Source organism: Heterodontus francisci, chromosome 12 (assembly GCF_036365525.1).
Source record: "Heterodontus francisci isolate sHetFra1 chromosome 12, sHetFra1.hap1, whole genome shotgun sequence".
Classification (NCBI taxonomy): domain Eukaryota; kingdom Metazoa; phylum Chordata; class Chondrichthyes; order Heterodontiformes; family Heterodontidae; genus Heterodontus; species Heterodontus francisci.
This window is the reverse complement of record NC_090382.1, coordinates 76,626,699-76,643,058: the sequence shown is the minus strand read 5'-3', so window position 1 is coordinate 76,643,058 and position 16,360 is coordinate 76,626,699. Positions and strand designations below refer to the sequence as shown.

The following is a 16,360-nucleotide window of genomic DNA, read 5'->3' as shown; positions in this document are numbered from 1 at the left end:
CACCAGGTTCTACACGTATCTTGACAGAACGACACCTTGATCCAATGGCTAGGAAACCTTGACGATTGGGGAGTTTTGGTCTGCTGCAGCCTGTGTCCACTGGAATAGCAGTTGAGATATTTCAGATGGCACACCTTCCTTCGCCTGTTCTACCATTGAGGACTTGTTTGCCAGAGCTCTGTCTGCTGAGTATTTCGCGGGTTCTGAACAGGCCTTCATGGTAACCGAAGCGGCCCAGGACATAACGAGTCCCACCATACTTCACCCTGTTTTGACCCTTTCTTACTCATTGCCCAGGTTCCACCTGAGGACAGGTGGGTGGACTTTGGACCCCATAAACCCAATAGTTACTGCCGGAGTATACCTGAACACGGCTTACTACTTTTTTCTCAAAAATATACTTTGTTCATAAAATTCTGTACAAAAAATACATTACAATATAATTCAAAATAGCACCAAGTTGACATTCCAGACAGCGCACACGAAATCAGTTTTCTTCAATACAGGAGTGAGTTGCCTCACATCCCTTCCATTCCATTTTACATTCAATGTACATTTTACAGCAAAACCATATTTAGTGTATACAACCCAAGGGGTTTTCCATAGGTCCAGCCCCTCAGATCACTATGGTGGGAGGACCTTACACAGTGGTCTTTCCCCATTGAGCCTTTGTGGCAGCTGCCCCAAGCTTTGGTGTGTCCCTCAGCACGTAGTCCTGGACCTTGCAATGTGCCAGTCTGCAACACTCGGTCGTGGGCAACTCTTTGCACTGGAAGACCAGCAAGTTTCGGGCAGACCAAAGGGCATCTTTCACCGAATTGATGGTCCTCCAGCAGCAGTTGATGTTTATCTTGGTGTGCGTCCCGGGGAACAGATGAAGAGCACAGATTCCTGTGTTATAGAGCTGCTTGGGATGAACCGCGACAAAAACCATTACATCTCTTTCCATGCCTGCTTTGCAAAGGCACATTCCAGAAGGAGGTGAGTCTCTTCCCCACCACAGCCACCTCGAGGCCAGCGTGGGAGGCAGTGAAATTCCCAGGATGCAGGAAGGATCTGACGGGGAGTGCCCTTCTCACCACCAGCCAAGCTACGTCTTGGTATCTATTTAAAAATTCTGGTGGTGAGGTATTCTGCCAAATGACTTTGGCAGTCTGCTCAGGGAACCACCCGACAGGATCCACCATCTCTTTTTCCCTTAGGGCCTTGAGGACATTCCGTGTAGACCACTGCCTGATGGATTGGTGGTCAAAGGTGTTTTTCCACACAAACTTTTCCAGAAAGGATTGGTGATATGGCACAGTCCAACTGGATGGAGCATTCCACGACAATGTGGTCAGACCTGTCTTACTATGTCAGGCTCCACCTACAACTAACTGGTCATGTGTGGCTCAACATCACTTCCACTGATGTAGTCCCTAAGGTGGGTGGCCATTAAGGTCATCCCACAATAGCCACCAAATAGAATTCTGGAGGAGTGTCCAATTGGCATTCTTGTATAAATACCCCAATGTTTGGGCACATTATGGGGTTGACTGCTCTTTAGCGCTGACAAATTATCTTTTCTGTTGTGTCTTGCATAATTTAGTCAAAGAGTTAAAGAAGACTTGTGTGTATATAGCGCCTTTCATGACCGCTGGACATCTAAATTGCTTTACATTTAATGATGAACCTTTTGGAGTGTAGTCCCTGTTGTAATATAGGAAACACTGCAGCCAATTATGCACACAGGAAACACCCACAAACAGCAATTTGATAATGACCAGATAATCTGTTTTTGTGATGATGATTGACCAAGACAGCAGGATTAACTTCCCTGCTCTTCTTCGAAAAGGGAAACAATGCAGCAAAGGAAGAAATCGAAGCCGTGGCAGAGGAGAATGAAGAGATGATTCCAAATGACAGAGCCAAGATAGCTGTGGCATCAATTTTTCATCTACAGAGCTTTTGCTTAACTCTGTAAATGTGCCCCTACATGAACAGCCATCAATTCCTGATCGAGCATTTCATCTGCAGTAGCTTTTGACTGTTTTATGCTTTTTATATCCTATTCCCATATACATGAAAGAAAGAGATTCAACCATCCAAACCATTCGCAATAGGTGGGTCACAACATTTTGTTTCAAATTGTATTATAAGCTGCTCTGTCAACTGTCTTTCTGGTATTTCTCCGTGAACTTTAACTGCAATACCTGTTACACCTATAGATGGCACTGTGATAGGAGTTTTTAACATTGCTGATGCCAAACTGTACTAACACCTTAGCTGCTTACAAAATGCATGCTAATACATATTGAGAGTTTAAGAATCTGAATGCAGTATTAGTAAAAGAAAGAAAAGGTAAGTTAAAAAGTCAAAGAAGAAGTTGTAACTTTATAAAGCTTTGCCTCCATACAATTACTTGGAGCTTTCTGTTTGATCAATTTCATTCCAAGTTCCCTGTCCATCCATTCATTCCATCTGCAGTCTGCAGGCTGTGCCCCTGCTCTGAGATCCCAGTCACTGGAAGGAATCTAGGGAAGAAGTAGCAAAAGCTGCGATTGGAATTTTCTGAATATTTTTGGAAACAAAAATTGTACCACAGGGTGAAATTGTGACATCCCCCTTTAAAAGGTAAGAGGAAAGCTTAGAAATTGACTGGGCAGTTAATCTTTCCAAACCACATTACTATTAGTAATACATAATGATGATTGAGAAAATCTTGGCTCTAGAATCTGTAGGACGAAATTACTAAGCACTTGAAGATCCATGAGTTAAACAAGATTAACCAGGATTATGTTTGATCAAACTTATAGCATTCATTGAAGAAATTACAAAAGATTGATATATGGAAATGCCGTGGAAGTGGTTTATATGGCAATAGGAAAATATTTATGGCAAAAATAATTGCACTTGGAATTGAGTGAAATATGTTCCTGTGGATAAAATGATGTTGAGAGGGAAGTGAACAAAGGTTAAGAGCAAAAGAAGCTTCTCAGATTGGAAATATGTGTGAGCAATGTTCCACAGGGGTGTGTGTTGAGGTCGTTGTTTTATAGATTTCAGAACTGAGGGAGCAACGGTGAAATTTGCTGATGAAACCAAATTAGGAGCATATCAAAGAGGATTGTGGAATTTTGCAGGCGTGCATAGACAGGCTAGCAGATAGGATTTTACATATCTCCTGCTTATTATTTCCATTCAAACCACTGGAAATAAAAATCGTGAGATATAAAATGCACTGGTGATTATCAACCATTTTACACTATTACACAAATTCAAAATCTACCCCACTGTGTGTTTTGGTCATCCGTCATATTTAAATCTGATCATCTTTTGCTATGTATTTTTAGTTCGGGAATACGTCAGGCAGGCAGTGGACAGGACATTGATTCTGCCTGCCTGATGCCATTGATAGATTGACATCCCATATGGCAGACTGGTCAGTAAAATGAAAGCCCGTGGGATACAGGGGAATGTGGCAGGTTGGATCCAGAATTGGCTCAGGGGCCAGGAAACAAAGGGTAGTAGTCGAGGGAAGTTTTTGTGAATGGAAAGCTGTTTCCAGTGGCGTTCCACAGGGCTCAGTGTTGGGTCCCTTGCTGTTTGAGGTATATATTATTGATTTGGACTTAAATGTGGGAGGCATGATTGGGAAATTTGCTGATGACACAAAAATTGGCCGTGCAATTGACTCCAGAAAGATATCTATGGTTTGGTTGAGTGGGCCGTAAAGTGGCAAATTGAATTCAATCCAGATAAGTGTGAGGTAATGCATTTGGTGAGGGCAAATAAAACGAGGGAATACACAATAAACGGGCAGATATTGAGAGGGGTAGAAGAAGTGAGAGACCTTGGAGTGCATGTCCACAGGTCCCTGAAGGTGGCAGGACAGGTAGATAGAGTGGTGAAGAAGGCATATGTAATGCTTTCCTTTATTGGCCGAGGTATAGAATTCAAAAGCAGGGATGTAATGCTGGAATTGTATAAAATGCTGGTTAGGTCACAATTGGAGTATTACATGCAGTTCTGGTCACCACATTACAGAAAGGACATAATTGCTCTGGAGAGAGATTTACAAGAATGTTGCCAGGGCTTGAAGTTTCCACTATGAGGAAAGATTGGATTGGCTAGGGTTGTTTTTCTTAGAACAAAGGAGGCTGAGGGGTGACTTAACAGAGGTGTGCAAAATTATGATGGGCCTAGATAGAGTAGACAGGAAGGACCTGTTTCCCTAGCGGAGAGGTCAATTACCGGGGGCAGAGATTTAAGGTGATTGGTAGAAGAATTAGAGGGGACATGAGGAAAAACTTTTTCACCCAGAGGGTGGTGGGTGTCTGGAATTCACTGTCCGGAATGGTGGTGGAGTCAGAAACCCTCAATTCTTTTAAAAGGTACCTGGACATACACCTGAGGTGCTGTAACCTTCAAGGCTATGGATCAGGTAGTGGAAAATGGGATTAGATTGGGCGGCTAGTTTTTTCGGCTGGCACGGACACGACGGACTGAATGGCTCCTTTTGTGCCGTACTTTTTCTATGGTTCTATGATAGGAGACCTGATCAATTTTTGTGAGTGGACCTCATTTAAATTCAGGAGGTGAACTGCTGGTGCTAATCATGTTGCTTTTAGATATCTCACCATTTGGGAGGGTGGGAAACCTCAGATTTCCAGCATTAAAGGTTTTTTCTTTTTATATCTATCCCAACTGATAGCTTAGAATTAAACAATAACCTAGATAAACTTGATAAACAATGCTATAAAGCCTGTTTTTTTCTTGCTGTGACAATTAAGGTGAGAAATATTAGTGAAGTAAGAGTTTTTCAAATTTGAATATAAATAATTATTAGACACTGAACAAAAGGGACTCCCACAAAATCGGTTTGAGCAAAATGTTGACTTTGGAAGCAACTAAATATTCAGATTCCATCAAACACACTACCACAGAATGATAGGATGTGGGTTTGTTCCTGAATTCCATGCACACTGATTTTTTGTTTTCAGTACCTGAAGCATTATAACCTGCATGGCTACGGACCAGTTGCTGGAGGTGGGATTAGATTGGGCTGCTAGTTTTTTCAGCCATCGCAGACACAATGGGCTGAATGGCCTCTTTCTGTGTTGTAACTTTTCGATGGTTCTATGTGTCAAAGGCTGCAGGCAGGTCAAGAAGGATGAAGAGGGACAGTTTACTTTTGTCACAGTCACATAGGATGTCATTTTTGACTTTGATAGCTGTTTCGGTACTGTGGCAGAAACCCGGAGGGATTCAAACATGGAGTATTGGGAAAGATGGGCACAAATTTGGGAGGTGACAAGATATTCAAGGACTTTGGAGAGGAAAGAGAGGTTGGAGGCGGGGTAGTAGTTTGCAAGGATGGCGAGGCCAAGGGTTTTTTTGAGGGGAAGGGTGATTGCAGCTGATTTAAAAGGAGAGACAACCAACACCTGAAGAGAGAGAGCCATTAACAATATGGGTAATATTGGGACCAGGAAGGGAAGTTGAGTGGCCAGCAATTTAGTGGGAATAGGGTTGAGGGATCAGCAGGTGGATCTCATGGACAAGATGATCTCAGTGAAGGGATGAGGGGAGATAGAAGAGAAACTATTGAAAGATGCGAGTTTAGGGCTAAGGCTGGAGGGAGCTTTACAGGAGGTTTGGCTGGTGGGCTAGTGAAAGGGAGGGACACGGCACAAGCAGCTGATCAGACGGTCTCAATCTGAGTGACAAAGATGTCCTTGAGCTCCTCGCATTTTTTGTTGGGGATGAGGGTGGAGGAGAGAGGGGAGAGGGTTTAAGAAGACAGTTTGTAGTAGAGAAAAGAAGCCGGGGCTGATCTTTACAGTGCAGAATGATCCTGGAATAGTGAGCAGTTATCGGAGACAAGAGCAGGACCCAATAATGTTTTAAGTAGTTTGGCTGGATCTGGTGGTGGATGGCTAAACCAGTTGTCTGTCATATCCTTTCAAGTATGTAACCTTTGGGCTTAAGGGAGTGGAGATTAGGGCTGCACCAGGGGGAAAAGGCCAGGGTGAAAGAGATAATGGTTTTATTGGGAACTAGAGCATCAAAAGTGGAGGTGAGGGTATGTTTCAGTAAGTCAGTAGCCACAGAAATGGATTAACTGTCTGTCCATGTGTCTGAGATGGCAGAGGTAGATAAGACTCTTGATAAGCAAAGGGTGAAAGGTTATCGGGGGTAGGTGGGAATGTGGAATGATCAGCCATGATCTTATTGAATGGCAGAGCAGGCTCAAGGGGCCGAGTGGCCTACTTCTGCTCCTAATTCATTGTTTATATGTATGTGTCTAGAATTCTGGGACAAACCCATATCCTGTCATTCCATCGTATGTGTGGTGGTAAGCAATAAAAGGGATATAATAGTTAAATATATTAAAAAGCTGTAAAATGTGAAATGTGTTCTAAATGAAGTTTGGCCTCGAACTTACTAAATTTCACTTGTGTGTAATAGATATTCCACAATAACAATTTGTTGGCACAGACAATATTATTTGTGACTCAAAAGGCATATTAAAAAAGTTTAATCACTGAAATTTTTCATGAGGCCTATATAGTCCATGTGACTGCTTCTCAAAGGATGATGTTTCAATAACATCCACGGTTACAGCAAGTTGATGAAACCTCCTTCCTGTTCTATTGCTGCAGTCCAGAAACATGAACGTGCAAACCTTTAGATAGTATCAGTCGTCAAATGACCTCCGCTGTCAATCTGTTAGTACATTTTGATCAGAATAATGGATAAGTGCTTATTCATGATAATTAACTGAAATGTGTTTAAAAAAAACTTACAGGAGTGACTTTTATTCCACATGCAAACTTATAGTGGTACATGTTTTTCCTCATGCATAAATGTTGCATGTGGAAGGACTTCTTGCCAATGATTCATATGCTCCAAGAAAGTCTGATTTGTCAGCTTACAACTGAATCACTTTCTGCAGTACTAATACCAGGAACAAATATGATGTGAAAATGCTGTCATGATGTACTTACAATGTGAGACTCTCCATGAATGCTGTGATTTTCCACAACTGAGGTTGACTTGACAAATGGAATATGCAATTAGTTAAAGCTAGCCTCACCAGTGGAGATACAAATCAATTTTCACATGGAAGAAATGAGTACTTCATTGTTATATCTGTTATATTTGAAGGCTTAAAAAGTTAATGTATTAAAAGCAAAATTATTTGATGCTAAAAATATAGAGAAAAGAGTTGCAAATCATCACTCTACAAACAGCAAAGTACGAACTGTGACAGTCAGAAACAATGTAATAGTTTCTTTTTCTTTAATTAGTATAATTTTGAAAACAGCAGCTGTTTTTACTCTTATTCATATAGCAGACAATCTAAGATTCTATTAAAATAAAGTATTTAAATCAACAGCTTAGTCGCTATTTGGTAAGTGGCGCCAGTTGAAAAAACTATCTCTTTAAATAGTAACATTTTTAGGTAGCAGACACATAAATCTTCTCCTGATGTATTTTTCCATTATGATATTAATCACGTTAATTTTCTTAAATAAAATGGGTAATTGCAGGTATTTTTTTATTTTATTATGTCAATTTTAGTTTGATTTAAGAATCATCCAACGAATCTTATCAAAAGGAAAATTCAAATAAATGGGGAAAACACAAACGGCAAATAGAAAGTGCATTATACATGCAATTCAATTCTGATTCCAGGTACAATTAGTCATTTGTCTAGTGAAAGAAGGACAAAAGTCAAGATATTAGAAGTGCAGCATCCCACAAAGGAAATACACTAGCTCTTGGTGCACAGACAAGCTTGCCACAGGAAAAAAGACACCGAGATTAATTACCTTATAACTACAGTCTTTTGTAACCCTTTAAGTTTTTCCTGATTAAGCAAAGATATCACTAAGTGCATCTGCTTCATACTTGGGTTTTATGTAATAATTTTATGGGAATCAAAAATTTGTTTTCTTAACAGCATTATTGTAGGTCAAATCAAGTTTCACAGTCATGGGGACCCAAAGCCAGTAAAAAATCTATCAAGCACATAAGTACTTCTTAATCTTCTGTTCAAGGAGAGTTTTAAATAATCCTCACTGTAACATGTAAATAGATGAAAAGCAAACCTCACTTTGATGGCCTCTCTCAGAACAACAGACTCACCTTGGATGTTTGTGGAGGCACATTGAATTTAATAGCAATCTTCTTGTAATGTGGTGTGGTATGCTACATCACTAGTTCACTTCTGACCAATGTGTATCCATCAGCAGAGATGGTACTGTTTCTTTGTTCTGATTCCAAGGTCCAGGACTATGTGCTGAGGGACGCACTAAAGCTTGGGGCAAAGGCCGCAAAGGCTCAATGGGGGAAGGCCACTGTGTAAGGTCCTCTCGCCATAGTATGCCGAGGAGCTGGAACCCGTGTTAAACCCCTCGGGCTGTATGCACCAAAACATGGTTTTGCTGTGTGATGCAAATGTACAATGCATGTAAAATGGAAAGGCAAGCGTTGTGAGGAAACTCACGCTCTGTATCGAAGGAAACTGATTTCTTTTGAACTGTCTGGAATGTCAAATTGGAACTGTTTTGTAATGTATTTTTTACAAATTTTTATGAATAAGGTATATTTTTGGAAAAAATAGGCCATTAGAATGGGAAGACATATGCTGAAACATTTTACCAGCACTAAGAGAAACTGGGAGGCAAAGCACCTCAGGCAGGTCTGATGTGTCTGCTAGTATCTAGTTACATGGGGTCTGATTTTCCTTTCGAGTCAGGAAACCGATGTCAGGATCATTTCCGGGTCCCAACCCCACCCTAGGAGTGGGGAGGGAAGAGTTTGCCAGACTCGATTTTCATGGCGGTGCCCTGTTAATTGGGAGGAGGGCAGGTCGTGCGGCCAATTAGTGGCTGCAGGTGTGGGAATGGAGGTGGAACTGAGAGAGTATGGGCCTGATTCAAACAGACTAGAATGCAAGCACCAGTAATCCCAGAAGAAAGGCAGAGGGCTGGTTACCGCTTGCTTCCCCAATGCTGACCTGGAGGTCCTTCTAGAGGCAATGAGGGAGAGGAAGAAGATTTTCTTTCCGAGCGTGGTAGGAGAAGGCCAGCCTCCCAAACGAAGCTGACATGGATGGAACACTAATACAAAAGCAACATACTGCAGATGCTGGAATTCTGAAACAAAAATAGAAAATGCAGGAAATACTCAGCAGGTCAGGCAGCATCTGTAGAGAGAAAAAAGAGTTAATGTTTCAGGTTTGTGACCTTTCATCATGGCTGAGACCATCAGCAGCCAAAGTGTGGTCAGGAGGAACTGGGTCCAGTGCTGTAAAAGGTTCAATGACCTTGTTTGTTCTGGCAAGATGAGTGCATTGCCAGACTGTCATGACAGGCCTCTGGGAATTCAACCTCCAGCAGACACACATGCTGCTCCTGAACATGGGAGGAATGAGTTTCCAGGGTTCTTACTGACCCCTCAGCAAATCTCAGAGCTTCATGCCTTTGAGGACCTCCCAGCACTGATACATACAGCCTCCTATGTCAATGAGCTGCTGGCATTGGTCATAGAGGCCCAGCAGTGCCTTATCTCTCTCACTTTTGTCCTTGTGGGAGAAAAGGGCTCACAACACCCAAGAGGCTCTTACCAGAGGAGGAGAGTCCTATCTCCACATAGTGACTGCCATGGAGATAACAAGGGTGGTGCCAGAGGAGCAAGTTGGAGAAGGAGAAATGGATATTCTGGGTGGAGAGGGTGAATAGATATTGCAATCTGTAGCTGAAGGGGGTGGAGTGCACTCCTCCCAGTGACAGCATGTCAAAGACTCAGCTGCATTGGGAAGCCTCAGCACTGCAGAGGTTTCTGCTCTCCAAATCTAGTTCTCTTGTGTCTCCCACAGGTTCTGATGTGGAGGGGGAAGGAAAGGGTCCTGTGTCAGCCCAGGACAATGCTGGCAACAAGAGACATCAGAGCAAGCACTGTCACATCTTAAAAGCGCACCCTCCACCAGCACTGATACAATCACCTTGGTGGATCCTCGCGCACAATTAAATCGGGTTGCACTGGGTGACAAATCATTGACTGGTCAATGGCACTGATGGAACAGAGATAATTGGTGTGGATGCCAGTTGCACTTTTTTTCTTTTTTAACAGAATGTAAATATTGATACATGATGCCAAATTTGTCATCTTCCATTTTTTGATGGTGAGGGAAGTGTCACACCCACGCAATCCGAAATTAGAAACTATAAAATGAACTTATGAAGTAAACCTGAAATGGACACATTACCATGGTCACGTGACAAAACTAGGTTACTGACAAGGAGCTTTAATGAAGGAGATCCATCTATGCCGTCAAAGAGAAAGAACCCTGCCTATGATTACCAGCTTTGAACTACAGGTTGGCAGAGACTGGAGTTTGGCCTTGAACTCCCTACCTGAGAAATCATACCAGGACTTTCCCATTGACTTTTGGCTGGATATAACAAGAGCAGTCTGCAACACTGCATGCGTCTTCCTGAACCTCCCAAGTCTTTCTTCGATGACCAAGGGAAAAGATTACAGGTTGGCACCGTTTCAAGTCTTCACCCCGGGGAAAGCAAGTTTAACAGAGAACTCTTTACACTGTCTATTTTTTTCTTGAGTGTGCGTGTTTTTATCTGTGTGTGTATGAGAGTGGGTGTTGTTGCGTATATTTTGGGTGTTGTATCATAAACTTTTATCTTTCGAGAACTGTCATTTGTCTATTCTTAATAATTAACAAACTGAGGGGTTAAAAAACAGCTTTTCCTTAAAAAGCTTGATGTTTTCAGTCAGTTGAGAAGTGAAAAGGGAGAGGCATCCCTATCATCTCTCATCTGTTCATAACAGATTGGGGGCTCATTGTCCTAGATCTGAAACATTAAATGAGTGAATTGGACACGGGACGTAAATTGATTGGTAAAATTGTAAAATAAAAAAGGAGATTTTCTCATATTTTTACTGTGATAAACTTATGACATAGCCATGTTCATCGCCAAAGCATTTGTAAAATGGAATGAATTATCTTGGGGTGCATTAAATCCACTAAACGTTGAGGAAATAAAAGCTGTAGCTAACCAGATGGGAGTAACTTTAAGGTCAAACGCAAGGAAGCCCGAGATTCTTAAAACTTTAGCTAGTCATTTTAACATTGACTGACTCAGAAACAGAAGAAACAGGCAGGGAACCTGAGACTGACAAAATTGCATTAGCTAGAATCCAAATGGAAAAAAAACTTACCATGCGAAGACTGAAATTAGAGTTTCAAATGCAAAGGGAAAAAAAGCAACAGGAGAAAGAGATGAACAAGGAGAGAGAGGCAAGGATGTTTGAGTTAGATAGGGAAGGACTGAAATTGCAAAGTGAGGGTACCGCCAGCAATTTAAATACTGCTCCCAATTCGAAGCAGAGCTTTGATCTCCTGAGACACTGGTGATTAGTGTCAAAATTTCATGAAGCTGAGGTCAAATCATACTTTATCTCACAGGTTAAAGTGGCCAAAAGAGTCTTGGACCCTCCTTTTACAATTTGAATTCGTGGGAAGAACCCGTGAAACTTACTCCATGCTATCAGAGGAAAGGTCTTTAGGTTATGAGCAAACCAAAGCTGCTATTTTAAATGCCTATGAGTTAGTCCCTGAAGTATATAGACAAAAATTCAGGAATACTTGAAAAAGGCCTGCCCAAACCTTCATTGAATTTGAGCAAGTTAAACATATGGCTTTTGATTGCAGGATGAGATTTTTGAAGCTAGAATGAGAATTTACAAGAAATGATTCTATTATAGGAATTTAAAAATAATATCCCAATTAATATCAAGTCCCATATTAAGGAACAAAAGGTCCAAAGGATGAGGGATGCTGCTGCAATAGTGAATGATTATGAACTCATGCACAAGCCCTTTAATCAGGGAAAACCCTTCCCTAATAATTCCTAGAGGTCCAGGAAGGACAGGAAGTGGGAGAGCGACAGATGATAGATTGGTAGTGAAAGGGAGAATAGAAGTGAGAATGCAAGGGGCCCTCTACAGGTCAGGAAGGACAGTGCAGAAAGTAGGAATGATTCCCGAAGACCCGTGTGTTCCCACTGTAGTAAAGCAGGGTACGTGAAAGCCAACTGCTGGAAACTGAAGGGGAAGCCAGTGGGTTTTGTTGGAGTTCACAAGGCCAGTGCAGAAAAGGGTGCTGTAACAGGTAGCATGGCAGACAAGTTCATGGACCTAACCATGGTGAGTGACCCAGCTAGGAATACCGCATAGGTGCGGTAGAAACAGACAAAATCCCCAAGGGTTACCAGGATTTTGTCCAAGGGAAAGTTGTTCCTGTATCCCTCTCATGAAGCAAGCAAGTCAGTTGTCCTGCTCAGAGATACAAGGGTTACCCAATCACTAATGCTGAGTAAAGGTATGACCTTCCCACCAGACAGCTCGGTGAATGTGAAGGTTCCGGTAAAAGGCATTGAAAGTGGGTACATGCCTGTACCCCTATATAGGGTTCACTTACAGTGTGACCTAGTCTCTGGACTGCTTACGGTAGGGATTATCCTTAGTCTGCCTGTGGCTGGAATAGATTTACTGTTGGATAATAATTTGGCTGGGGTTAGTGATAGCCTCCCCGGTAGTCTTAGACAAGCCAAAAGAGGTCAAGGACACAGAGCAGTTACAGGAGGAAGTCCCTGGAATATTCCCTGACTGCATAGTGACCAGATCCATGGCTAAGCAAGCTGTGCTAGAGAGAGCTGAGCCAGTAATTCGGACAGATAACCCAAAGGTCTGGCTGGTCAAAACTTTTCTCGGGGATTTAGGAGAGGAGAGGAGGTGTTCAGCAGATCCTCCTTGATTGAGGCTCAGCAATCAGACTCCGACTTTAAAAGAATAGCACAGACTGCCTGCTCTGAGGTAGGGAAAAAGGAGTTCCCAAATGCTATTACTTAAAAAACAGGGTAGTGATGAGAAAGTAGAGACCTCCTCAGTTGCATATAGTGGAGTAATGGACAGTGGTCCACCAAATTTTAGTTCCTCCCAAGTATCGTCGGGAAATTTTGAGGATGGCCCACAAAATCCCAATGACTGGTCACGTGGGTATCCAAAAGACCCAGGCCCAGATAAGCCAGGAATTTTATTGGCCTCACCTCCACGAAGATATGGTTACATTCTGTAGAACCTACCACACCTGTCAGGTTGTTGGGAAACCATGACCTACAATCAAGCCTGCACCACTAATACCTATACCTGATTTTGAGGAGCACTTAGCAGAGTTCTTGTAGATTGTGAGGGACCCTTACCTAGAGCTCTGACAGGTTTTCAATATATTGTAACTCTCCTGGACTTAGCCATCCAATTTCCAGAGGCCGTACCCCAAAAGAAAAATCACAGCAAAAACCGTGGTCGAGGGGCTGACCTAGTTTTACTCCAACTATGGACAGCTTAAAGAGATACAATCGGATCAAGGATCAAATTTTATGTCCCAGGTATTCCAAGAGGTTATGCCTAACCTCAGCATCGAGCAGCTAAAATCCTCAGCATACCACCCACAGTCACAAGGGGCTCTTGAACGGTTCCATCAAACCCTGAAAACCATGATCAGAGCCTACTGCTGTGAGTACCCCTACAATTAAGACAAGGAGTTTGCTTTTTTGCTGTTCGCCACGAGGGATTCATCCAATGAATCAATGAGCTTCAGTCTGTTTGAACTGATCTACAAGGATGAGGTAAGAGGCCCCCTTAAGCTGATCATGGAATAATTTCTAGATCAAAGAGAGGAAAATTCATTGCTCAATTATGTATCAGCCATCCATGAGCAACTCTTTAAAGCATGTGCTGTGGGTAAGGAGCACCTTAAAGCCTCCAAGCAGACCATGAAAAGGCAGGCAGACAGACATACTGAGGCTCAAACACTCAAACCAGTGGATCAGGTCAAACCCTTGAAAGCTACGTACTGAGTGGGGAAAAAGATTAGTGAGATCAAAAACCTGGTCATCACCCTCGACCAGAAAAAGAAACAATGACTGTGGTACATAAACATGTGAAATAAATATTACAGTTGGGAACCAGACAAACTGGTGAATGTCTGATGGGATCTACCCTAGAATACTGAGGGAGGCAAGGGAAGAAATTGCTGGGGCCTTGACAGAAATCTTTGCATCCTCATTGGCTACAGGTGAGGCCCCAGAGGACTGGAGAATAGCCAATGTTGTTCCTTTGTTTAAGAAGGGTGTAAGGATAATCCAGGAAATTATAGGCCGGTGAGCCCTATGTCAGTGGTAGGGAAACTATTAGGATTCTTCGGGACAGGATTTACTCCCATTTGGAAACAAACGAACTTATTAGCGAGAGACAGCGTGGTTTTGTGAAGGGGATGTCGTGTCTCACTAATTTGATTGAGTTTTTTGAGGAAGTGACGAAGATGATTGATGAGGGAAGGGCGGTGGATGTTGTCTATATGGACTTTAGTAAAGCCTTTGACAAGGTCCCGCATGGCAGACTGGTGCAAAAGGTGAAGTCACATGGGATCAGAGGTGAGCTGGCAAGATGGATACAGAACTGGCTCAGTCACAGAAGACAGAGGGTAACAGTAGATGGGTGTTTTTCTGAATGGAGGGATGTGACTAGTGGTGTTCCGCAGGGATCAGTGCTGGGACCTTTGCTGTTTGTAGTATATATAAATGATTTGGAGGAAAATGTAGCTGATCTGATTAGTAAGTTTGCGGACGACACAAAGGTTGGTGGAGTTGCGGATAATGATGAGGATTGTCAGAGGATACAGCAGGATATAGATCGGTTGGAGACTTGAGCGGAGAAATGGCAGATGGAGTTTAATCCGGACAAATGTGAGGTCAGGCATACTGGAAGGTCTAATGCAGGTGGGAGGTATACAGTAAATGGCAGAACCCTTAGGAGTATTGACAGGCAGAGAGATCTGGGCGTACAGGTCCACAGGTCACTGAAAGTGGCAACGCAGGTGCATAAGGTAGTCAAGAAGACATACGGCATGCTTGCCTTCATCGGTCGGGGCATAGAGTATAAAAATTGACAAGTCATGCTGCAGCCGTACGGAACCTTTGTTAGGCCACACTTGGAATATTGCGTACAATTCTGGTCGCCACACTACCAGAAGGATATGGAGGCTTTGGAGAGGGTACAGAAAAGGTTTACCAGGATGTTGCCTGGTCTGGAGGGTATTAACTATGAGGAGAGATTGGATAAACTCGGATTGTTTTCACTGGAATGATGGAGGGGGAGGGGTGACATGATAGAGGTTTACAAAGTTATGAGTGGCATGGACAGAGTGGATAGTCAGAAGCTTTTTCCCAGGGTGGAAGAGTCAGTTACTAGGGGACATAGGTTTAAGGTGCGAGGGGCAAAGTTTAGAGGGACTGTGCGAAGCAAGTTTTTTACACAGGGGGTGGTGAGTGCCTGGGACTTGCTGCCAGGGGAAGTGGTGGAAGCAGGTACGATAGCGACGTTTAAGCGGCATCTTGACAAATATATGAATAGGATGGGAATAGAGGGATATGGACCCCGGAAGTGCAGAATGTTTTAGTTTAGACAGGCATCATGATCAGCGCAGACTTGGAGGGCTGAATGGCCTGTTCCTGTGCTGTACTGTTCTTTGTTCTTTGTTCTTTGTCTGCCAGGTAGTGAGGACAGTTGAGGATAGAAACGATAGTGAGGAGGAGCTAGGGGAAGAAGAGAACCTGGAAAAATCCCAGATTGGACCCCCTGCTCTAAAAATAGCTAACACGAAAGTCTTAGAGAGTCTAGACACAGTAATTCATTATTTAAATGACAAGCAGAGGAAAGGCCCAACAAAACTGCTAAGAGAGTTTGGGGAAGTGCGTAGGGACAAACCAGGTCACAGTTCTTTGGCCACTCATGATGTGGATGTAGGGGAGACCCCACCTATTAAACATTCCGACTGAGCCCTGATAAATTGTCTCAAGTCCGAGAGGAGATTCTATACATGCAACACAATAACCTAATCGAGGTTAGTCAAAGCAGCTGGAGTTCTCCTATTGTACTAGTTTCTAACCTGGATGGTTCGAAGAGAGTCTGAATTGACTATCGAAAGGTGACTGCAGTGACCCGAACTGATTCATACCCAATTGCTCGCATTGAAGATTGAAGACTCCGTAGGCAACTCTGCTAATGTCAGGAAAATTGATTTCTTAAAAGGGTATTGGTAGGTCCCCATGACCACCCAAGCTAAAGAAATCTCAGCTTCTATCATAGAAGATGGCCTGTTCCAATGCAAAGTCATTCCATTTGGTTTAAAGAACACCCCAGCAACTATTCAAAGACTGATGAATCAAGTGGTGGCTGGCTTATGCAATTGTATTGTATACCTTGATGACCTGCTGGTCTATAGCGACAC

General features: G+C 42.8%; 1 protein-coding gene across 7 annotated transcripts in view; it reads left to right on the top strand.

Moving 5' to 3' along the window:
• Positions 1-16,360, top strand: part of LOC137375936 (uncharacterized) — a 69,606-nt gene that overhangs the window by 20,635 nt on the left and 32,611 nt on the right. For 4 of the 7 annotated variants that reach the window (XM_068043688.1, XM_068043686.1, XM_068043682.1 and 1 more), the window contains exon 1: positions 2,026-2,102. The exons of the other annotated variants lie outside the window; for them this stretch is intronic. In XM_068043688.1, coding sequence (XP_067899789.1) covers positions 2,062-2,102 — 41 coding nt within the window. In that variant the 5' untranslated portion in view covers positions 2,026-2,061. Of the gene's footprint in view, positions 1-2,025; positions 2,103-16,360 lie in introns of those variants that run through there. 7 annotated transcript variants of the gene reach the window in all.